At 37.8% G+C, this 26,307-nt stretch overlaps 1 protein-coding gene across 1 annotated transcript in view; it reads right to left on the bottom strand.

Annotated features, from left to right (window-relative positions):
- Positions 1-26,307, bottom strand: part of KCNIP4 (potassium voltage-gated channel interacting protein 4) — a 204,442-nt gene that overhangs the window by 23,162 nt on the left and 154,973 nt on the right. The window contains exons 3-4 of the mRNA XM_087434144.1: positions 9,033-9,102; positions 1,912-1,982 (exon numbers count right to left, since the gene is read on the bottom strand). Of these exons, the coding sequence (XP_087290270.1) occupies positions 1,912-1,982; positions 9,033-9,102 (141 nt within the window). The remainder of the gene's footprint in view (positions 1-1,911; positions 1,983-9,032; positions 9,103-26,307) is intronic.

A 26,307-nucleotide genomic window follows, 5' to 3' on the forward strand; every position in this document is an offset into this window, starting at 1 on the left:
TCCCGTATAAAGTAGAGGAAGATGGGAACAGATGTTAGCCCAGGGCCAATCTTCCTCAGCAAAAAGAGAAGGATTGGCATTGGATGTTAGCCCAGGGCCAATCTTCCTCAGCAAAAAGAGAAGGATTGGCATTGGATGTTAGCTCAGGGCTAATCTTCCTCACACACAAAAAAATGTCCATACTACCCAATGCTGTCCTCAGATTCAATGCAATCCCTATCAAAATCCCAGTGGCATTTTTTACAGAAATAGAAAAAAAAATTCTGCAATTTGTATGGAACCACAAAACATCACAAATATCCAAATTGATCCTGAGAAAGAATAAAGCTGAAAGCATCACACATTCTGATTTCAAGATATATTACAAAGCTGTAGTAATCAAAACAGTATGCTACTGGCATAAAGATAGACATACAGACCAATGGAACATAATAGGAAGTTCGGAAATATATCCATGCATATGGAGTCAGCTGATCTTTGACAAGGGTATCAAGAACACACAATGGGGAAAGGTTCTTCAGCAAATGGTGTTAGGAAAACTGCATATCCACATGCCAAAGGATAAAATTGGATCCTTACTGTACACCATACACAATTACCAATTCAAAACGGATTAAAGACTTAAACGTAAGACATGAAACCCTAAAATTCCTAGAAGTAAACATAGAGGAAACACTTCATGACATTGGTCTTGGCAATGATTTCACAGATATGACACCAAAAGCGCAGGCAACAAAAAAATAAATAAATAAACAAATGGAATTACATCAAACTAAAAAGTGTCTGTGTGGCAAAGGAAACAATCAACAGAGTGAAAAGGCAACGTACAGAATGGGAGAAAATATTTGGAAACTATATATCAGATATAGGGTTAATCTCCAAATATATAAGAAACTCCTACAACTCAATAGTAAAGAACTAACAACCTGATTAAAAAATGGGCTGAGGACTTGAACAGACATTTCTCTGAAGAAGATATACAAATGGCTAACAGGTATAAAAAAATACTCAATGTCACTAATCATCAGGTAAATGCAAATCAAAACCACAATAAGATATCACCTCACACCTATCAGGATGACTATTTAAAAAAAAAAGAAAGATAACAAGTGTTGATGAGGGTGTAGAGAAATTGGAACATTTGCACACGGCTGGTGGGAATACAAAATGGTGCAGTCACTGGGAAAAACAGTATGGAGGTTCTTCAAAAAATTAAAAATAGAACTACCATAAGATCCAGTAATCCCGCTTCTGGGTATTTATGCAAAATAATTGAAATCAGGATCTTGAAGAGATATGAGCAGTGTCATATTCGTTGCAGCTCTATTCACAATAGCCAAGTTGTGAAAACAACCTAAATGTTCATGGAAGGATGAATGGATAAAGAAATGTGGTATATACATACAAGTGAATACTATTCATCCTTAGAAAAAAAGGAAATTCTGCAATATGCAACAACGTGGATGAACCTGAGGACATCACGCTAAGTGAAATCAGCCAGTCATGGAAAGACAAATACTGTATGATTCCATTCATATGAAGTATCTAAAATAGTCAAATTCATAGAACCAGAGTAGAATGGTGGTGCCAGGGCCCGGGGAAAGGGGGAAAGAGGAGTTACTAATCAATTGGCGTAAAGTTTCAGTTAAGCAAGATGAGTAAGCTCTAGAGAGCTGCTGTATAACACTGTGTCTGTAGTCAACAATAGTTTATGATACATTTAAAATTTTGTTTAGAGGGTAGATCTCATGTTGAGTGCTCTTGCCATAGCAATAAAAAAAAGAGAGAAAAAAAGTCTCAAAAAGAAAAAGAAATTATTAAACTACCAAACTCAAATTTTCCCTCTAAAAAGACTAAATTCCCCTCAGTGTGTCTAAAGTCAAATCATATTTTAAAAAGTCTAGGACTTACCTCAAAACTCACAGCTCCATTGTGGTCTGTATCAAACGCATTGAACAGAAAATGGGCGTATGTTGTAGAGTCTGAAATGTTGAAAAGAAAATATCTTTGAGTCAGTGTTTCAATATCCTGCATAAGACTTGTGTAGCATGTCCAAGCCTCCTTTTATTCAGGGAGATTTACCCTACCTCCTTGAACTTTGCTTTCTTCCCAGCTGCTCACCTTCTCTCAGTAAAGGATTGTAATTTGAGATTCAGAGGAGTGAGCTACCTACACAGAGGCCATTGCTGATAGACATTCTCTCTGTAAGTTTCTGGCTGGAAATGCCCTGAACACATGGAAGTCCTGGGTGATGTTACTGACACCGGGACGGGTAACGGTACTATAAATGGTGTGCGGATTAAGTGAGATGCATCTGGAAATGGCTTGGCAGGGACTATCTCTAGAAGTAAAATAATAGAAATACTACTAATGAGACTCAGACGAATTGCTATCGTTAGTGTTGTTATTAGTTCATTCATCATTTCTATAACTCAGATAAGGATATTGGGACTCAGAGAGGTTGAGAAATTTACCCAAAGTAACACAGTCAATAAGAAGTAGAAAGGGGCATAACTCAGGTCTTTCTCACTGAAAAACTAGGCTAGCCCCCACAACCAGTAAAGTTGCCTGATGAATTGGGGACAGTGGTGACTTGGGAAGTTTCTGTGGCCATGTCGGAAGGGGATTGTGTGGCCCTAAAGGTTCCCAGTTGCGTGCAGCAGGGAGCCCCGGCTCTGCCTGGGTCCTGATGGGATTTGAGGCTCTGGGTGATGGCAGACAGTTTTGGATGGCTCTCTGTCCCCAATGCCTCATGATGCTGCCTATAAGGCTGAAATCCAACACGTCCTCTTAGTTTGCTTCTCGCAGAGTTTTTTCCTCTAATTTTTCCTTCCTTCCTCTTCTCCTATTTCTCCTTTGTCGCCTTAATCTCTGAGCCTCTGTCTTTTCATTTTAAAAGTATATATTTTTTCTTATTGTTTCCTTTTCTTAGTGCCATGTTTCATTTTTAGGTGCTTCTGTGCTTGACCCTTGATCAAATTTACTTGATTATTTTAAATGTTTCATCTCACGGGTTTTAGCCTTTTATCCTAACCTTTTTTATATTAAAAAATTGTAACCTTTTAGCTTATTGGCTCTAGCCTTTTATCTTCTGTTTAAAATCTCGTCTATTTCTATTTTATAACTTTTAACCTTTATTTTTATTGGGATTTGATAAAACTTCTATTCACCTTTTACTTTATGAATTGCTTTTTAAAGGCTGTTAAGAAACTAAATCATAACAGCAGGAGGAGAGAATTGCCTTTCCCAAAGAAGGGAGGTCAGAGGTCACACAAACTTTTCTCCCAGCTCTCCACTGCCCATGGTCTACTTATAGATTGTTTTTCCTGAAAGCTTTACCCAAGTGGTAACCTCTATTGACCATATATTTCATGAGGAAGATTGTACACTCAGTTTCTCAAAATGATGGTGGCATTTTCTTTTGCCTTTTACCTTTAAATATGATATGAGAAACCACATGTTTTTAAATATTTAAATTATTAATACTGTTTTCAATAAACTAAACAAACACCACACTCGGGTCTAAATAATATGTAAAACAATTATATCTAGAGTGGCTATCTATCTAGCATTGGTGGGTTGCAGGAAGACATCCTTTTGGATATGGGACCAGAGGTTTAATTGTAATCAACTTAGTGTGATGGTTGGGAAGTTCCATTATAAAGTTATCAGGAATCGGCAGTCTATCTTTATTTACAAAGTTATTTTGCTCTCAACAGTACTTTTACACAGACTTCTTGAACTATTTAGCGCCCTATGGAGATACGAGTTGACAGGAGATATGTTAAACTTATTTTCAGGGGAGGAAAAAAAAAGAAAGAGATTTTGCATATTTTATAAAAAGCTTCAAGCAGGTCTCTTGTTACCCTATTTATACAATCAGGGTAAATGCCTTTATCTTAGCAAGCAGAACTCACTATGTATAATGGCTCAGAAGAGACGATGTTGGCAATTTTTTTAAATTTAAAAAACAGGATAACATTGGCATGCAATAATTACCATTCTTCTCAAATGAGGTTGCTCTAGGTTTAAAGCTTGACACATGGGACATACACTCTCAAAGTTTGCCCTAATGTGGTACAGACTTCTTGTTCCTCTAAATGTACCTTGGCAATTCTCCTCGAAGTTAAGCTCGTATTCCAGCCTAGAAACCCTGTGCAGAAAGCGGTTGTTAATAGTGTACAGGAGTCAGACTGCCGGAATTTGAATCTCAGCTCTACCAAATATTAACTGCATGACCTTGAGAAAGTTGTTTAACCTCTCTGTGACTCAGTTTCCTCATCTACAAAATGATAACAATACCAGCATGTACTTCATAGAATCATCACGAAAAGATTAAATGAGATACTACATGTGAAGTGCTTAGGACAGTCCCAGGCACATCTTAATGTCCAATAAATATTAGCTAATATTATTATTCTTTCATAAACAAGCCACTCTTATTTCAACGACCTTATCGAAATTCGATCAAATTTTTTATGGATGTAATACATTTTCACCTGAAAAAGTTCCTGCTTTTTGTGAAATCTCTACTGTGTGTCTAAGTGGCTGGAATCCTAACATGATGCAACTTCATGCTCAATAAAGACTCATAGAATTGTGTCATAAAAGGCATTTAGGTTGCTGATGGAGTCTGGATGTCTTCTGGCAGGCATTTAAAAACAGAGTTTTTAAAGAAGAGGAGTGATACTCTAGCTCTGGGCAAGAGGAAGGAGCTAAGCACTGGAAATGACTGGCTGGGCACAGAGGTGGATGCATGAAAAAAAGAGAAACTGTCCACAGAAGTTTCTTTGGTCTGGTTTCACCTGACTGTGTTTTTTTTAGATTCTCAATAAATATTTGTTAAAAGGATGAATATCTGGTATCCTGGATTCTAGAATTCAGTACAGTTCAGGGCTCAAAAGACCTAACAATGATCTCTCTTCTCCCCAGAAGACCTGATGGTCTTCTTTGACCACATTTCCTCACATATAACAAAATAGTTACTGAGTTTGATATGCCAAGGTTGCCTCAGTTCCTTATAATTTTACTTGTGAAGTTGAAAATTAAATGTTCAAGGTTTACAGTTGGGGGACAAAATTTATGGATTCTTAGGATGGAGGAGATCTTGGATATCATGTAACTATTTACCTGCTTTTAACAAAGGTGGGAAAAGGTGCAGGCACTTTTAGTGACTTAGCCAGGGTCATCTAGTTAGTTAACGGTAGAGTCCGTAATCAAATCAAGACATTCCAACACCAACTCTTAAAAATAAAGGATATTAGAGTAGAAAGAAAGGACTGGCGATTCCTTTGTTCCACATTTTATAAATCTTATGAAAATGTTGTTCCACATTTTACAGAGGAATAACCTAATGTCCAGAGAAATAAACCATTTGAGTCATGCCTTGGTGGTGGCAGAGTCCATGCACAAACTCAGGACTCTTGACTTAGTCTAGTACAATTTATGGCACTGTTGCTATGGTAAGGCAGGTTCATATACATGAATAGTAGTTTCTGTTCAGTAAGTCCTCTACCAATCACCCTGAAAATTCTTGGAAATATTGTCCTAGGACAAAAAGGATATTCAGTGGGTGGAGTTATTATGAATTAAAAAAAAAAATCTTTATGTCCATAGAACCAATAATCTAAGTGCCTTGTACACAGCAGCTGCTCAATAAATGTTTATTGACTTGGAGTCTTGTGACTGGAGCTCATTCCTTCATTCTTTCAATAGCTGTTTATCAGGTGCCTAGTATAGTCAAAAGGTAAGTGCAAAATTCCACACGAGCAAGAGTTGCCCAGGAAACTGCAATTTTCATGAGCTTTTAAAATGCTTAACGAGCTAAGGGCTTCCACGCTAAAGCTTCCACTGTACGTGCAGTTGAAAAACTATTGCTGTAAGACACAGGTAACAGACCTACCAGCCATTTCCTCTCGGCTTGTTTCATAGTGGGGATACTTTATCCCCTACAAACAAGAAGTTTCTGTTGAATCCAGTTGTGCTGACATAAGAACACCAAGCAAGTTGTGCTTGATAAACCGTCTTGCTAAGAAGTAGAGAAAACCAAGAGCCTGACACAATATGAATTGCAGGAGGTTCTGTAGATAAGACAAAGCATTTTCCTGGAAGAAATGGCGAGATATTGTGATTTATGGACCCATCATTATTACTGCTCATAATGAGAGAAACCTGTTGCTTTCAGACCATCAACCTGAATAAATGACTCCATAGAAGTGTGAGGATGGCCATAACATGACTTTGCCTGCTATTGGAGATTATGTTCTTCCTTAGGACATTTTCCCTTTTCTAGCAGGATGGCAAGATAGGATTTGCAAGCATCATATTAATTTTTTAAATCACAAGTCATCATTCTTTAAAATATTTCATTTCCTTCAGTAATGCCTGGTACTTTTAGATTTATGCATTAAATTAACATGAATAATCAAAGAATTTTTAAGAGTGGAAGAGTGATTTTTCCTCGAATCCCTTTGGATTTTCTAACGAGGATCCTTTGCAAAGGATTGTGTTTAAGCAGATGTTCTTTAATGCTGAAATGTTATTTTTCAAATAAAGATAAAATTTTAATGTGGATCTGTATCCAATTTGTAGCATGTAATAACTTTCATTTGAGATAATCAAAAAATAAAGATTTCCATTTGTGCCAGGTGCTTTGATCTTAATGCCTGTCACTATGTTGGCAGACAGTTATATAGTAAACATGATTTTATTCAAAACGTCCATGGTTTTTAATGATTTAGAAATGTATAAGTCAATCAAATGACATTCCAAGTTCTTTATTAATGCAGACAGTGGGCCCATTACAATCCTGGCATCAGGCCTTCTGACCAATACCTGCCTGTGGGCTGTAAGTGACGAGTTAGGGTGGAGGGTTTCATCACCCACGACATATTCAAGTTCATGTAATAATGGGTCACCCTGTGTTGTCTCAGAATTCTAATTTAATTCTTTTAAAAGGCCATCTTAAACAAAAATTTCTATTTTGACAATCCATGCATGAAATTGTCTTCAACCCACTGAAATATCTAAAACCAAATGGATTGAAAACCAAAAGAGAATCTAATTTTCATATGGAACAACTAATATTTAAGTGTTGTATACTTTCAGAATGCCTTTAGAGATCTTCTTCCACGGCACTGGTACAGTCACCACGTGAGGTGGACGACATTCACCCGTTCATACATTCACGCATTTATGCAGTATGTATCTATCGAGTGCAACTACTTGTCATCACTGTCCCATGACCTGTGGATACAGCAGTGAACAAAACAGAGAAAGACCGCTGTTCCCTTGGAGATGCCATTCTAGTGGGGAAAGAGACAAGGAACAACAACAAAAAGAAGTAAACTATATATGATTAGGTGGTCTTGAGTGCTCAAGAGAAACATAAAGCAGAGAAAGGGCATGGGGAATGTTTAAGGGGTTGTGCTTTAAGATAGGGTGGCTGGGGGAAGCCTCACTGAGAAGGTGGCATTGGAATAAATATTCATAATAATGGATATTGGGGAGAAGAGAATTCCAGCAAGAAGGAAGAGCAAATTCAGAGGCCCAGAAGCAGCAACATGACTGGTGTGTTGGAGAAATGGCCGGGAGGCCAGTGTGGCTGGAACGTCGGGAGTAGAAGGAGACAGTGGTTAAGGACGAGACAGAGAGGGAACAGAAGACCAGTGACCACGACTTATAGGCCACGATATAGGTTGTGGTTTATGCTCTGATGGGATGGAAGGTTTTGAGCAGAGCAGTGACACAATCTGGCTTACAGTTTAACAGGATTACTCTGGCTCATGTTGAGAATAGACTATGGTGGGAGAGCAGGGAAGAGGTTTGGAATCAGAGAGACTAATTCAGAGACTATTGCGTTTATTTTGACATGAGATGATGGTGGCTCCTTTAAGCAGAAAGCAGTAAAAAAGATGAAGACAAGGAAATGGATGAACCTCTCTACATCTTAGTTTCCACATTTATTAAAAAGGGAGAGTCATAACCAGGGTTGTTGAAAGGTGAGGGATAATTCACGACAGGGCCAAGCACATATCAGACGCCTCATGAATGGCAGCTACTTCAGCTCAGGTTCAATTTATCTGGATAGCCTCCTTTTTATTTCCTCCCTGTCCTTCGTTGGTCTAACTGGGCTGACACTGTGCTCTCGTAATACTGTTTTTTTACCCTCTATCTTTACACTTACACTTTACGTTGACATTGACCTTCTGCTACACTAGATTATAACATTCTTTTGGGCAAGTACCCCATCTTATTCCTTTTACATTATCAGCACCTACCACATAGCTGGGCACCCAACAGGCTGTGTGACAAATTTGAGCTGGGCATCCTATTGGGTAATTGAAGGAGGAACTATAAGGTCCAGTGGAAAATATATCTCTTCACTCATCTCTAACATGTATGTATTATCATTATTCTCTCCTTGTTTTCTTTCCAATTAAAATAATATCTAGAATGGTATTAATTTTCTCAGATGTAGGGGGAGGGGTAATAGTAAAGAGTAACTGAAAGAGAGAGAGACAGCAAGAAGAACACGAGGTGAGGCTCCAGAAAAATCTAGGTTCTAACCTGGATCTGCTACTTAGTGGATGTGTGACCCTGAGCAAACCATTTAACTTCTCTAAGCCCCAGATTTCACACCTGAAAATTGAGGATAATTACATTTGTCCTAATTTAGAGAGTTGAGAGCGTCAAATGAGACCTCTAACGCGTGTGAAAGAGCTTTGTGGCATATCCAGGACCAAGTCATCTTAGTCAGAAAGCATTGTGTATTTGAGACCCGCAGTATGAGACACACAGTAATACTACTTGTTGTACTAAATTGAAGAGTGAACTCTTGGATATTTGATAGTTTGTAAGTAGCTCACATAAATGATATATTGAAAATCATATGCACTTGCGGGCTATGTGTTAATTCTTTTACATAAAGATTAAAAATGTAGAGTCATGCCGTGAAAGATTAAAGCAAACTCAAGATTGCAAGCACAATTCTAACTCGGAGAGTAAGTTAACAAGTCCACATTTGTTCTTACCTCCCTGTGGAAAGAACTGCGAGTAAATCTCTTTGAAGGTTTCTTCATTAACGACACCACTGGGGCATTCCTGGAGAAAGCGGTAGAGAAGTAATATGAGCAAAGTGTTCATAAAACTGATTTTTTTTCATGCTTTGAAACAAAATTGTCTATTTTGAAAGCTGCATCAAGAAAGTTAACCATCCATCCATTACTACAACGAGAATAAAATCACACTATAAACTTCTCTTTGTTCCACTTCTCACAGAATGAAGAAAAAATTGCAGATATAAAAATCTTTGCATATTCTAAGTATCAAAATTGGTCTGACACATTAAAAAACACACAGCTGCTTTCAAGAACACATATTTATTATTAACAAGGTAAGAGGAAATTACATTGTTTTTTGTATGGCAAGGATATTGCAAAATGCTTATGATATGGTCTTTGCTGGATCTTGGTGCTGTGTCCTCTGGAGATTCGCTGGACCCACGTAATCTTTAGTTCGGTAAGAAAATGGTGTGCTCCATTTGGGTCGAAGGTGGCCCAAGAAGTTTCAAGCAGGAATAGTTGTTAACCTCTGTTAACAGGTTGTTCAGGAGTACACAATAACATGATTTGTAACAAGTGAGCTTGAGTGAGACAGGACCTTAAGACTACATTTCTGGAGAGGAGGGTCTGAAAAGAAACAGGCCCGAATGTAATGATTCCCCCCTTTGTCCCATAGGTGAAGTTGCCTGAGACTGATGGATATGGACCTTGGGAACTCCACTAATGTTGGACTACTGACCTGGTAGAACTAGAGGACGAGGCTACCCTTCTGAGAGTGGATTGGGTATTTTCTGTAAATGGAACTGAAATCTAAAATGTTAGAAGAGGTCTGACTTAGTGCCTGAAAATGAGGACTAAGCAAGTGGACCTTCTCCTGAGGTGAGGGAGAAACTTCCTCACTCTTTGGAGTTACAGGCACAGCCTGGTCAGGAATGTGAGGTGTCGAGACTCCTGGAGGAGTGGAGGCTGACAATCACATGATCCAACATCAGATCACATATGAGATGCTAACTGTACATTGAGAGTGGGAAAGTAATAAGCTCTGTACAATCTTTTTGAGTAGCTTCTCATAAACAGTCCCATCTTACCTGAGCTTCCTTGCTTCAGTTGTCACAGCACCTCCATACTACCTGGCATTCCCCCAGAATTCACTGAGGGCGAGTCAGGAGTGTGCTAACTTCCCTGACTTCAGACATGAATATTCTGTGTACTTTAAATTTGGCACTGTGCTTGGGATCTTCAGCAATCATCTGTTGTGGTCTTTAAAGCTTCTTTTAACACTTAAAATCATTGTCCACTCATAAACTTGATTTGTTAATTTGATCTTTCTTTATTCCAGTGAGCCAGCTACTCACAACTGTAATATGCTTCACATGAGGAATTTTCTATTTTCTCATTCTTTTGTTTGAAAAGTAGGACCTCTGATACGTAAACAAAATTAAGAATAATAGTTTCAATATGAACTTGAGTTTACAGAGCTTGTCAATATATATTTTTCCCATTTGATCTTTATAATAAACTCTAGACTTAGGTATCTCCATTCACTGAGGCGGAACTGGAGGTTCTGCGGTAAAGTCATCTGTTACTCAGCTAGCCAGTGGGAGAGCTGGTATATAGGCTTGGAACTTTCTAGGTCATCACAAGGTTTTGGATTAGATGAGATCTGTGGAAATAATGACCCCGAGAACCTAAAAGGATTGGAGCAAAGAAAAGACAACCAAAAACAAATGAACAAAAACAACAACAAAAAGAAAGCAAACTGTGATGACTGTTAATTTTATGCATCAACTTGTCTGGCCCATGATGCCCAAGTGTTTGGTTAAATATTATTCTGGAAGTTTCTGTGAAGTTGTTTTCAGATGAGATTTACATTTAAATCAGTGGACTTAGTGTAAAGCAGATTGCCCTCCATAATGGGAATTCTCTAGCACGGCCTTTGGGCATGATCTCCAGCATTGGCTCTTCCTGGTTCTACAGGAGACTGCCTTTGGTCTTGAACTGCAACTCTTTCCTGAGTCTCCAGCCTGTTTGCCTCCCCCATTAGATTTTGGACTGATTAAGCCTCCACAATACTGTGTGCTAATTACTTAAAATAAATCTCTTTCTATATATATACACATCTATTGGTTCTGTTTCTCTGAAGAATCCTGACTAATATACAAATGAATGACATATGGATACAACTCCAAAAAGGAAAAAAAGATGGCATATAGATAGTTAATTACTCCAAAGTTTTGACTAAATGACTATTAATTGGCAGCAACAGAACCAATTTTAAGAGCAAATAAGCACTTTGTAGTTACACCCTCTCAGGCATGGAAATCATGATTTATTGGCTATTTAACTCTGAGCCATCTGCTTGGGATGGTAAGAAGAGAGCAAATACATGGCTCTCTGCCATCGGGGGTGCATTTGTGCAAGGTCAGAGCTGGAAACCCACCTTGGAGTTAAAGTGATGCTAGCAAGAGATGAAGATGAGAAGTGAAGGGCCATCTGTGCTCAGCAAACTTGTCAGCTGCCTTTGGTCTCTAGATGTGTATGACTGATATATCTCGTATTGTGAAATAAAATTTAGAAATTGACTGTCTCATATGTATTTGTTTTATGCTTAATCACGTATCTATGTCAGATGAAATCCTTTCTCTGCCAACTGAAAGCTCCTGGTCGAGTTTTAGGGGGGTAAGTCTCACGTGAATTTGTCTTTATCCATCTCACATTCACTACATTATTTACATCTTCAACCAATTCATATTGTATGCTTATCACTCTAGGGACTTTTCTAGGAACTGGGGCAGCAGCAATAAACAAGTCAAAGGTCTCACCCTCATGAGGCCTACATACAAATAGAAGAAGAAAGATTTTAAAAAAGCCAAAGATGATAAAAATATTAATCCAGAGAGTGATGGTTTTTGTTTATTCTAAAAGTTCTTATAGGAAACCAATGAATTTTACTACCTTCAGGTGAGAAAAATTAATCAGATTCTACGGGATTCTACCAATTTGCGTAATGGTACAAATGATCTCTTCCCTAACTTTTCCCTCATTTTTGTGTGATGGTTTCGGCACAACAGTAGTATATCCACCTCTCTATCAAGAATGAATTTCACCAGGTCGTGTGTACAGCTAAGTGCACACCATAAACAATGTGGGGTTAGGTTAACTCTTGCTGCTGTAACAAAGAGGCCCCCAAATATATAATAGATTTAAAAGAATGTAGTATATTTCTTGTTCATCTAACAGATTTGGGTGGGTGTACAAATCAGTTGATGGTTCTTCTTCTTAGAGTCATTAATGGACAGAGGCTAACGAAAGCTTGGCTATCTTCATGTGGTTTCTAAAGTCTCTGTGATAGTCTCATCCAGAAGGAGAAAAAGGTCATTGAGGAGTGTGCATGGGAAGTGTTTATGGGCCAAGTCTTGAAGTGGTACACACCATTTCCACTCTCATTTTGTTGGTTAGAAATCACTTAATATGTCCACCCCAAACAACAAGAGAAGTCTCGCGCGCCCAGGAAGAAGACAAGAACACAGATTTGGTGAATGATTAGCAGTGTCTGTCTCAGAGACTTATTTGAGATATACTTGAAATGTCTGTGCTCTGAAATGGTTCTCCCAGTGATGCTTTAACATGACCATCATCAAATCATTTAGCAATATAAATTCTTTCCATTTCCCCTGCTGTCATTTTTAAAGGATGGTATTTTCAAGTAAACAAGTCCAATAAGGCCTAAACATCTAAGTGTGAATTTGTTTAGTAGGCTCTCTTCACTCTAAGAAGAAGGATCCAAGAAGCAGTCACGTTCCCAGGTTGACTGTGAAGTGAAGAAAGCCTCACTCATCTATACTTTGAGAAGTTACTATAACCTTCTATAAACCCTATTGTTTTCTATATTATGTTTTCTAATGATGTTTTTTCTGATTAACAGATGATTTTTCTGTGAAAATATGCTGTCTGTTGAAAAAAATTAAAGTAAATAAAAATCACCCGTAATTTTACTACTGTAAGACTAGTTAGATCATTTATCTAAGCATGTATTAATATGCTGTACAAATAAAATTGGGATAATACAAGAATATAGTATTGTATCTTATCTTTTAACTTTATAAAATATCCTGAACATTTTCTTTTTTTTGTTTTTAATTTTTTGTTTATTGCAGTAACATTGGTTTATAACATTGTAAAAATTTCAGGTGTACATCATTGTACTTCTATTTCTGCATAGATTACATTATGTTCACCACCAAAATACTAATTACAACCCATCACCACACTCATGTACCGAATTATCCCTTTCACCCACCTCCCTCCCCCCTTCCCCTCTGGTAACCACCAATCCAATCTCTGTCCCTATGTGTTTGTTTATTGTTGTTATTATCTACCACTTAATGAAAGAAATCATACGGTATTTGACCTTCTCCTTCTGACTTATTTCACTTTGCATTATACCCTCAATGTCCATCCATGCTGAACATTTTCTATTTCATGATTTTTAATGGCTGCATAGTAATGTCTCCATTGAATTTACCATATTGTTGGATATTAAGGGGATTTCAGCATTTGGGACTACATAGGAATGATGATGTAATTAATATTCTAGTGCATACATCTGTGACTGCACCTGTAGTTCTTTCTTTACAACTAATCCAAGAAGGAGAATCATAAGACCAAAGGTTTTAAATCATTTTAAGGCTCTTCATATGCAGAGTCACGTTGCTTTCCAGAAAGGCTGTACCAATATGTGTTAGCACTACCGGTTCACAAGAAAGTGTCATATCTAGAGGGGCTGCTGACCAGAATCACATGGGGATTTGACACACACCAAATCTCATGAACAAACAGCAATAATTTGCTTCCCTCATGAATCTAATCATCAATCTGAAAATTACCAGAGGACATCAAGGCATTTGTACAGATCCCTCCAAGGGATAAAGTGATGTGCCTCTTTTTCATGCAGACAAGTATGCTTTGATGGCAATCTACCAGACGACATTACCACAACAACCGTGGTTTATTGAGCAGATATTCAATGCCTTCTTACATACAGCATCTCTTTTAACATTTTCACTAACCCTGAAAGGTGGGGATTATTTAGAGATGAGGAAAATGAAGCTTGGAGAGATTAAAATTAAGTAACTTGCTGGAGTCACACAGTTTTTACAGAGCCATCCATTTATTTATTCTTTCCACAAATGGTTATTTAGTGCCTTCTATGCATCAAGCACTGTTCTGGGCACTGAAGACAGAGGAATGAATTAAAAAATATTCCATTTTTGCTTTTATGGAATTTAAAGTTCAGTGGAATCAAACTCATATCTCCCTGACTCCATTATTTGCAATGTTATCCTGCCTTCTGGATTATCATAATTTTTTCCATTAGAGCTTACCTCTTGGTAAGCTATCTGTGGAAACACTTCATTTTGGAAGACACACAATGTTTGTTTGCTCCCAGAGCCACCCATCATGGCTGTGTTGGAGAGAGGTACATGCAAAACAAAGCCATTTCAATCAAAACTAGGGACATTGATTAAAAGTATATATATATTGTGAATTGTAGTTTGAGAGATTTAGGGAAAATGTTTTTAATTTGTTTTTTGAGAAATTATTGCCTTTAGTCTAGCAAGAATCTCTCTACTTTCGTCTTCACCATATTCACTATAATCTTGTTATGAATGGCTAGACAGTGAAGTGCTTTGGAAAAATTTCTGATTTTTAGACAGGTTAAATGAACACTCAATCAAATGTTAAGGAGCTAGGGGTTCCTGGCAGTCTGCTGGCTGGTACATTAATCTTTTATGACCAGTGAGTTTCTTTTATTGCTTCTTAAACTCTTTGCCATGATACGATAGAATAAATGTGGAATGAGATTTTCTCAGCACATAGCTACCATCCATTGGTCAGTTGGCCCTTTTTGGGCCTTATGGATGTGTTCCCTAAGGATCATTTTCAGTCCTCTCAGGTAGTGTAATGATACATGTGAGTGTCAGGATCAGCTGTAAATGTACAATTAATACTTTGCTATCAATAATATCAATACTTTATTAGTACAGTCACGCACTGCATAACGATGTTTCAATCAATGACAGATCGCATATATAACAGTCGTCCCATAGGATTAGTACCATATACCGTAGGTGTGAAGTAGGCCATACCATCTAGGTTTATGTAAGTACACTATGATGTTCGCACAACAACGAAATTGCTTACGATGCATTTCTCAGAACGTATTCTAGTGGTTATGTGGCGCATAACTGTATTTTACAAAGTGTTGATACTTTATAATAACTGTTAAATGATAATGATGGTTATGATGATACTGATGAAGATAAGCTAATACATATGAGCACTTTCTATGTTCCAGGCATCGTGTTGAACACTTTACATGGATTATTTCATGTGAAAATATAGATGTTAGCATTATCTTTATTTTACAGATGATTAATTTGCCTTAGAGAGAAACTACCCACATTCCCATAATTTGAAAATGGCGACACTAGTTTATTGATCACAGAATCAGGAAACTTGAGTGTTAAAGCAATGTTAGAGGTAAGCCAGCTCAATGGCCTCATTTTAAAGGTGATGAGATTGAAATTGAGGAAGTTGCAGGAATTGCCATAAACCATGGGGTGGGCTGTTGAGCCTTACCCTGTGTCTAGGTTTCCTGAAGTCTAGACTGATGCGTGGACATCACAAACACCTTCATGTCCATACAAAGGCTTATATGTTCTGCCAGGTAGTATTTAGAGTAATCTAGTGAAATGCTTATGCTCCTGGGCTCTGGAGTTAAGTAGAAGGACTGGCTTGAACCTCTGCTTTGCCACGTAAAAGATGTATAGCTTCAGACAAACTGCATAATCTAAGTCTCATTGTTCTCCTCTGTAACATGGGGATAACTATTGATCCCAGAGGGCTGTTATGAGAATTAATAACATAATGCATGCTATATTATTATCTTAGCCTTCTTTTTATGCATCATGTTTGCTCATTAAGAATTAGCTGTTAGTACAACAGTAATAATCTAGAATTTGGTAAGCAGAACTCCATCATACAAAGAGTCACTGTAACATCAATGCGGCTGCACCAGGGTTAAATGATATTCATCATGACAGTTGAACCCAGTATAGTGCAGGTCTGATATAATGTAATGAGCCTATAAAACAGATATAAGTTATGTCTCCTAGTCTAGCATTATAAATTGAATCCAGTCTATCTAATATCATCAGTTTTTACCCTCAAAGGCAGGAGAATACTGCAATTGTAAATGATGGCTGAGAAGAATAAAGGCCACCATACTGGAAATATATGTCAGTAGAAACCCAGGAACCTTTTATTCATTAATTTAAAGGAAAGTTTTCCCAGTAATGCTTAGATGAGTACATTAGAAATACAGTGGTCCATGAAAAGCATCGGGGATGGTGCTTAGAAGAGAGATCCATGTATGCATGGGAAATCGCTAAAGAAATTATTTTTTGAGGTGCATCGTGAGTCCCTATGCTTTTACCTCATAAGAAAGCCTTTCAATATTTCCTTGAAAGTTGTCAGAATTCTGGTGGAATACTCTAGAAATGTTTTCAGTGATATGCAAATCACATGTATTTTCTCAATAATATTTGTCCACTCCACAGGCTGAAATCTTCTCTTCCCATAAATTATCCTGTTCTTGTGCATGCCATCTCCTCAGCTTCAGAACTACTATTCAACATTTAGAGATATCTCTTCCGGAATTCCCAAAGAAGAATTATGGTACAAAAATATCATGGGAAAAACTAAAACTAAAAGTGCTTGTGAAATAAATAGTTCCTTGGGGATCCTTTTATGGTATCTTTAATGCCACATCTTTTAAGCATCTATGTATTTCATCAACTTGCCCACCTATCTACATGGCTAAGGAGGGCATATGTGGCAGTAGTTGTGAGGTGCTTAAATTGAAAACCTTGGGCTTCTACCAACAGACGTGTCACGGTATCATGTTTTGTCCAATGACTATTCTTTCAGTTATTCTTCCTGATAAAGGAAGTAGACTGACACCTCTCTGATATGTAGCACAGGCAGATTGTGAGCAGAACCACAGAAAGAGAACACAAAGACTGGACATTGGGAACTCAGATCAGAGAAGAGGAAGGAGACTCATATCATGGCCCAAATAAGGTAAGCATCCATTTCTCTGGCAAGAATAGGTGATAGGTGAGTTGGCACTTCTTAGAGGAAGTTACCTTCTTAAGCAGTATGATTGTTAGAGATTATACTTAAAGTGAGCTGTGTAGAAGTTCATCAGCAGAGACCAGCAAGCATCCTGGACACTTAGAAGAACATGCAGCAATAACCCATGAGATATACCAAAAGGAAACAGCTGAATTGGACAAGGCAAGGAGAACGGGGTTTACATGTAGTAGCCTTTAGGGGTATTTATCAACAAGTTCTCCCCGCTTCTGAACACTTGGGAAGATTTCATTTCATGGGTCCCTAATGGTTGGTTGGGACCACATGACAAACTCTGTTGGATGAATGAAAAGCAGAAGTGATACTGTGATATTGTGATTTATAAAAAGAAATATATATTTGATCTTTGTCCCCATTTCTGGCACAGAACTCCTAAAACCTGAGTGATGAGCAAGATAAAGGTGTATCTTGTTATGTTAATGAGATGACTTTTAGACCCTACCCAAGGATGGGAGCACATTGCCGGGGGAACCGACCATGTGATTAGAAAGTTGGAATTTTCAGTCCCACCCCTCTAACCTCTGGGGATGTCCAGGGGCCGGAGGTTCAGTTCAATCACCAATGTCCAATGATTTAATAAATTATGCCTGTGTAATGAAGCATCCATAAAAACCCAAAAGGACAGAGTTCAGCGAGCTTCTGGGTTGGTGAGCACGTGGAGGTGCAGGGAGAGTGGAGCACCTGGAGAGGACATGGAAGCTCATTGCTCTTTTCCCACAGCTTGTCCTATGCATCTCTTCCATCTGGATGTTTCTGAGTTATATCCTTTTATAATAAACCAGTAATCTAGTGAGTAAATGAGTTTCCTGTGTTCTGTGGGCCACTCTAGCAAATTAAACCCAAGGAGGGGGTCGTGGGAACCTCCAATCTGTAGCTGGTCAGTCAGAAACACAAGTAACAACTTGGGCTTGCAATTGGCATCTGAAGTGGAGAACAGTCTTGTGAGACTGAGCCCTTAACCTGTGGAATCTGATGCTATCTCCAGTTAGATAGTGTCAGAATTGAGTTGAATTGTGGGACACCTAGCTGGTGTGGGAGAATTGCTTGGCGTTGTGGGGAACCCCTCTCCCCAGGGAATCCCCCCCATGGGAATTGTGATCAGAACCTTTTAGACACACATTACTTTTGGGCTGTAGCATTTAATTGCTGATGCCAGACATGCCCGAGCTCTCTTTTCGTCCTGGCATGGCAATCATATGAGAGATGGTGGCTGCTCCATCAACAAGACCCCTTGAGCAATATCAATGAGCAAAGCACCCCTGCTAACCAGAGATGAACATGGAGGATGAATGAGAAACACATCTTTTAACATTTGCTGCCACTGAGATTCTGTTATTAAATAATAATCTGACTGATATACTAGGAGAGGACAGAAAAGGCATTCTTCTCTTGTCCATAATGGCTAAGTAGTTTTACTGAATACATGATGAGGAGATATTTAAAATTCATCTGAGAACTGAACTGTACATGTAATATATGTACATATTTGTTCATACTTAAGTGAATTTAATCATAAACTATGAGGTTTTTGTTTTTAGTATGAATCCAACTGTTTACTAATTATTTGCTATTTTACAAAGTCATAATTTAAAACTAGTTTCAAATTACCATTATGTATACCACATGTACTCATTCCAATTGTTTTAGTTAAAATTCTGGTGTCTGGTGTGCCCCCAAATCAGATAAGAACTCTTCTTACAGAAGGATTCTTTAACAAGTTGCATTTTTGTCTGGTTGTGTTATATACTACAGATATATCATAACTGTTTGTATATATCTAACATTTGGGAAAGACTGGTTTTTTGTTTTCTTAATTTTCAAGATTTGAACATATGAAGATGAATTTTAGTATAATTATTGCATAGCCAAGACAACTTTTTATCCTTTGAGATTTTCTTTTTTATTTGCCATTAATTAGTTGGTTAAATTGTTAAAACAAAACACCTCACCACCTCCAGCCAGCATGACTTTCATAAGACAGATGAAGTGCACTCGTTGATACAATAATGATGATGCATGGAGTGTTTCATTCTCAGAGACCTGTAATTGGAAAGCATAACTGTCTTTACATATTATTCTACCCTGCTTAATACCTAATCCAATTGGGAAAGCATAGGTTCTTTTAAATTAAATTTCCACTCCTTACTTCTCTCGTTTGAAACTGGGGTTGCTCTGAAAAGTCATGCTCTTAGTAGCATGACAATTTCAAGACGCTCTGTCATTCTACAACTGTAGGAGAATTTTCAAAATTTAAATGGCGCAATGCCGTGACCTGTCACTAGATTCTGGTTGTGGATGTCTCTGCTTCCTTTGGACTTGGAAAATACATTGAAGGCAGGGACTAATCTTTACAGAGCCCAGTGTTTAGAACAGAGAGTATTAAAAATGTTTATCCTGAATGGATAAGTACTTAACTACTTCTTAGATTTTAAGAAATTAGAAAATAAACTTGCTCTGGCAGTTTCCTCGAAAACTTGTGGAAAAGTTTTTAGAATTCCAGGAGCTCCAAAACAATTTTTTTCCTGTAATTCTCCTGTTTTTCTCTATACAATTGTGCTAAGGGAACATTTTTGACGCCTTGTGCCGTACTATTCAAAGTCACCACTTTGTCTTATACACATCTCTGTCCTGACCACCACCAGAGACCATTAAATGGTTATGAAGAACTATTGAGGTCAAAATTTTGATTCCATCCCCCAATCATCATGCTTGCCTATCATAAATATGATCACAGAAGTTAAGGAGAGACCCCAGGGTCAAGAGAAAACACTTCTTAGTTCAACATGAATTTTAAAAACCTTAAAGTATTCAACAACTGGGCTATAAAAACTCATTTAAAAATAATAGGATTAGTCCTTCAGCTTTCAGAACATAAAAGCTGATCACTAAGAACTAGAATTAACTTTAAATTTCTGTTCTAATGTTCCCAGGTGTTTGAACCCCAAAGCAAGTCATTTATTCTCTCTTAGTCTAAATGTCCTCGTCTGTAAAATGACCTCTAAGAAATACTGACATCACAGGTAATAAAACAAATGAAAATTAAAGTGGACCACGTATGAAAAGAAAACTTTAACAACTAGATACAACCAACAGGTTGGGTAATTCGCTTCTTCCAAAATTTGCATTAAGCACTTTCTGCATTCCCTGAACATTTCCTGGGGCCAAAGTGGTTAGATATGTATTTCAGATTAAAAAAAAGTAGGGAAAGACTTCCCTACATAATGTGGGGAAAGAGATGAGTCCAGGATGATAACCAAGATTCCGCTCAACTGCTTGAGTGTGAAGATGTAGGCACATTCTGAGCCCCGTGAGCTCCCAAGGTCACCCAGATGAAGGAGAAATACAAGGTACAAGGCCACGCTCCCTACCTCTAGCTCTGCTCTCTGATTTTATGGAAGAGGGAAATTATACAAGATTTATAGCCAGAAAAGCAGGCTCAAGTTCCAGCTCTACTACTTACAAAGAAATCATTGAAATGTTCCAGGCCCCTGAGTCTCAGTCTATAAAGTGTGAAAAATAATAGCATTTTACAGTGAAAAAATGATAATTCATTGACATTACGTATATAAAGATGCCGGCACCACACTAGGCACTCTACACATGTTGACTTCTTTTCACATTCTCTCTTCACGTAACTTATGTTGATTCTGCGGAATGATGTTGGCCAAAATTTGCAGGAAAAGGCTTCCTGGGATGGGGGCCCAAGCCCTGAATCTTTATTGCAATGCGTATAGAGTTACTTGATTTAAAGAGCCTTCAAAAAAGGATTTTCCCAACCTTAAGCCAAACAGAGGGTTCATTTGGTCAAGACTCATTTTGTCAATTACAACACAGTCAAGTTCTACAGGCATCCAAAACTATGTGGGGAAAAAGAGAAAACAGTGCCTAAGAGAAGGCCTGGGTATTAGTTTTCTATTGCTGTACAACAAATAACCACAAACTTAGTGACTTCAACCAACCCAAGTTTAATATCTCACAGTTCTGCTGGATAAGAGCCTGTCATGGCTTAGCTGTGTTCTCTGCTCAGGGTCTCATGCTCAAAATGTCAGTTGACTGAGGTTCTTCTCTGGGCCTTGCCATCCTCTTTCAAGCTCATTCCAATTATTGGCAGAATTCAATTTCTAGTGGTCGTAGAACTGAGGTCACCATCACTCTGCTGACAATTAGCTGGGGACCTTTCAGCTTTCTTCACACATGAGGCCCTCCACCTTCAAACTAGCAAAGGCATGTGAGATCCTTCGTACTCTGATTCTCTCTGACCTCCCTTCTCTTTTAAAAGGCTATGTGAATAGATCAGACCCTCAAGGATAATCTCTGTATTTTAAGTTCAACTGATTTGGGACTTTAATTACATCTGCAAAATATCTTCACAGCAATACCTCAGTTAGTGTTTGGTTGAATAACCAGGAGACAGGAATCTTGGGAGGGCCATCTTTAGATAACTGCCTACCACCATATGCTTCTTCTCAATATGGGCAGACTTTGGTTTTCATAGCAGTTTCTGTTTGACAGTGTTTTCTACAGTTACCTTCCCAAGCATATCAAACAATAAAAACTAGTCATATTTGTACTCATACTATACTATTTTCACCACAGCTGGTGGCTATACTATTTGGAGCCCTATTTTAACTAGATTGGAAAGGAATATATCCTGCCAGGTCTGTGTTCAGATGAGACTGCAAAATTAAATATTCTTTTTATGAACGCCATGAATGGTATCCCATATGCTGAGGGGTGCCCTGCCCTTATTTATTTCTGCTCTATATTATCCTGGTCATTATGCAGATTTTATGAATTGATTAGATCACATTCAAATTGGCATGATCAGCCTAATGATATTGAAAAAAAACCTCAATAGGATAAAAAAATACTTAAGAGAATTATGCAATGTTTCAGTCAGAAAAAATAACACACTAAGATGATGATATACACGTATATGCACAGACATACACGTAGTTGTATGAAGATACATTTTCTGGAGGTCTGCAAAAATCTTGTTCTCTCTCAGTCTAATTTTCTTCCAAAATTGGCAAGATTTTAACTCTTTGATGACTTCATTGTGCCTATCTTCTCTTGACTTTTTATGAGATGATCTATTTTCCTCATTGTGTAAGCCATTTTTATTTATTGGTTTTCAGTTACTGACAGTCAAAAGATTCCTTAACATAAGCAATAACCCTCTTGTCATTTTATTACATCTCTCTACCAAATAGGAAAATGAAAATGAGTTCACTTTATTGTTTTCTGACATATTTGGCGGAAGTTCTACTGGATAAAGAAGTATAATCTAGAGACGACAGTGATATGTGTGGATATGCAGTTGATTTGATCTGTCTTGATCCAGATTTTTGAAAAACCTAAGATATATTCAAAGAAGCTTTGAGGAAGTGTAGAGGTTGGAGGATGAACAAAACTAACATTTAATGATCGCCATGGTCTGTTGGCGGTGAGCCAGGTTGTGTAGGAGATAGTGTTCTTGTGAAGTCCTCATAATAGGCAGACCAGGTAGATATTTTACCCCATGATGTGTAAGAAATGAGCTCAGAGAGGTTTAAGAAACTTCTCTAAGATCAGACAGATACTAAGCAGTAGGACAGGGATTTGAACCTGAGTTTGACAACAAAGCCTTTATATCTTACTAAGCTGCGTCCATGAAAGGCAAGTGTAACTATAGAAAAGAAAAATAAACTCATGGGGAACTTTTAGTCCAATATTTTTCAACCCTATTAATTCATCAAAAAAAAAAATCATTAATCATTTATTCAACAAACACTCCTAGACTGGCAAGCATGATCCCCACCCATTTGGAGCTGACAGTCTTATGGGGGAGACAGGTATTATTCAAATAGTCACACAAATAAATACCATATTAAAGCCCATCAGGGAAAAACAGCATGAAAACTCCAACTTTTTTTCATAAATTAATTCAAATGTCACAAGTGAGGAGGAGTGGGTCACCATCTTGAGGTCTCAGATTATTTGTTTTCCTGAGGAAGGTGTGGGACATGGTCAAACCCAGCTCTAAACACGTTTTATTACATATTCCTTTACCTCTACTTTCATATTACCAATTCTGAGAAAGAAATACTTTGTCTTTCTCGCACATATTTGCCTCTCAGTGAGCTACAATTTCCAGGAGCAGCCCCGAGTCTCTGAAGTTTGGCTGTAAGTTGAAAGAATGCTTATTCTGTTTAATTAAATTCTGTTTGTTGCAAATACTTGAGAAGTTTCTACCATGCTTTGCCTTCTAGTGATACTTCAGAGGCTCTTCTCTAAACGAGACAATTAACGAGGTTCACAAAAGCTGCCTGAGAGGACGGTTGTGCCTTGACCCTCAATACTTCCAGGCTCCTGTTTCAGGCAGAGTGGCCCAGGAGACCCTGGGCCAGGTTACTCTGTCAGCTGCCTCAGAGAGCGTCAAAGGGCTCTCTGGAGCTCAGATGATGCAAAGCATGAGCTGGCCTCAAACATTCTGAGTGTTTTGTTACAATGTTGAGGCACAAGGGGGCAGCAGTGTCCTCCATGATAGCTAGAAACTTGATTTCTAGTTCCTACTGGAAGAGTTCTTTCCCTGAGCTTGGTGCAAGTCTGAGTAGATTTCTTTCCAGAAAGCTATTTTTCCTTTATGAAAGGTGACTGTGAGCTCCTATTCCCAAATTAGGTATACAGAAAAATTAACTATTTCGGGGGAAGGGACCCAGAAACTATCTCTTCCATTCTGGATGTTATAGTTGGAGTAAATCAGCCTAAAATTATAATCTCTTTTTTGACCTGCTCTTAATTTTAGTGACCAAAAATCTGTAGGTTGTAGTTCTAAGGAAACAAGTAAATACGCAAGATTACAGCAAAAATTCCTAAGTTTGAGTCTGAAAATCTTATACATTTTTTCTTAAATGCATGTGAGTTCTGAAGTTAAACTACTTGGGTGTGCTTGGCTATATTATTGTGGAATGTTTTAAATCTTTAAAACAGGAATAATGGTAATACTTATCTTGGCGTTATTACGAGGCTTAAATAAAGGTAACCCATACACAATGTTCAGTGCAATACCTGGCATTAACTAAGATGGGGATTATTTCTATAATGGTGGGGGGATCATTACGAACTTGTTTAGTTTTTGTTGTTTTGTCACTTAATGGAGGCTATTATATTTGTCCTTATTAAATACCATCTGCTTATTTACTCTCAGAGGGTTTTTATAATCCCAAACCAATCTTCCATTGTCTTAGTTATTTATTGTTCTAAGTTTAGCCTTTGGAATTTGACAGCCCCAGACTTAAAATCCATTCAAATCACATACTAGTTTTGGGACTTTCAAGTTATTTAACTTCCGCAAGCCTGGGTTTTCCCATCGTTCATTTATTCATCAAATATTTTTGAAAAGATAGTATATGTCAGAGAGTGAAGTAAGTGGGGTTGGGGATAAAACACTCAACAGGACAGGGGAAGCCCCCATGGGGAGTTTAGAGTCTATCAGAGAAGACACACACAAGGCAAAGAGCTGCACAGATAATCAGTTAGAGTTGTGATATGATACGTGCTAGAAAGGAACTAGCTAAACTAACCCAGGAAATGTTATAGGGAAGTCACATTTAAGTGTCTTTTAGGCAGAGACCTGAAGGATGAGTAGAAGTTAGCAAGAGCTGGGAGAGAGGCCAAGGCATGAGCAAAACCTGGGATGTGTTCAAGGACTAAAGAGATGGCAAAGTGCTGGGAGGGACAGTTTCAGACCAAGTTAGTAATTCAAGGCCTGATAGATACATTTAGGATCGAGGTCTTTACCACTCATGTAATAGGAATAATATACCTGTTTTACAGGGCTCTGGAAAGAATCAAGTGATACTTTACATAAAGTGCCCAGCAAAAGTCCTCATCACATTCTATACAATTGATATCCCTCTCTTTTCTATTTGTCCTACCAGAGCTGAATTTCTGACTCTGGTACAGCATTTATTCAGTACATGATTATTTAGCATCTACTCTGTACCAAGCTTTCTGCTGTAAGCTGAACAAACAGAAGGGAAAAAGCAGACATGATCTTGTGGAAGCTTTCCACTGATCAGCTATTATGTTCTTTGTGTGTATGTATTTATTTCAGATAGACAAGTGTTTCAACATAGTGGAGAATTAGAGTCTCTTGCTCCCGTTTCCAAAAACTGAAAAGTAAGAGCACCCACACAGAATAAGCTCACATTATCATGGTTTACAATGTAAATAACTCAGGATTATTAATTTGTAAGTAGGAGTTACTTCTGTATCTTTCTTTGCTTTTGCTAATGATTCATAATAATGATAATTTCTACAATGCATACTTGTGCAGAGTGCAGTTGATTAAGGTGCATTGCTGTACTGCTGAAAGTCCTAATAAGCCCTCTATGGTATTATTTGAGGAGCTAGCATGTTTCTGGAAGGCTAGAAGACTGATAAGCTATTAGATGTAGCTAATGCCTATATGAATATGTTTACCCTGAAAATCAAAGTAGTCTAACTCTTATTCTTCTCTGCTTACCTGTTTTAATATATTAACTACAACATGTATATATATATATATATACATACTTGAGTTTAGCATATCAAAATCTTGACTTCTCAAAAATATTCAGAAACTCCACGCATATAAAAGAGCTATCAAATCACAAAAACTCTACCACTTTTACTCTTCATTCACATCTCCACATTTTTCATTTTTAGAGCTCGTGGATGTTCAAGACATTTATTTGCAAATATGGTGAAGGCATTATTTCTTCAGCAAGAGATCCTCTTCAAAATTCATGTTATATGTTTGCGATAACAATTTTTACTCTCTCTAGTGAGGCATAAAGCCACAGCTTTACGTTCTTGCCACATAATGAGGGAAAAACAACTCATGTTTTCTTCAGTATCTCACAGATATTTTCATTTTCTGGTTCATCAGTTGTTAACCTCAATGCTTCCAGAAAGAGATTACTGTTTGGATTTAAATCATGGCAGCTTTACCTCATGTTTTCTGTTTCTTGTTACCTTTGTTGGGAGATGAGAAGTCTGGGGT

The sequence above is a fragment of the Ceratotherium simum genome, chromosome 8 (genome assembly GCF_057802395.1).
Source record: "Ceratotherium simum simum isolate JZ-2026a chromosome 8, ASM5780239v1, whole genome shotgun sequence".
NCBI lineage: Eukaryota > Metazoa > Chordata > Mammalia > Perissodactyla > Rhinocerotidae > Ceratotherium > Ceratotherium simum.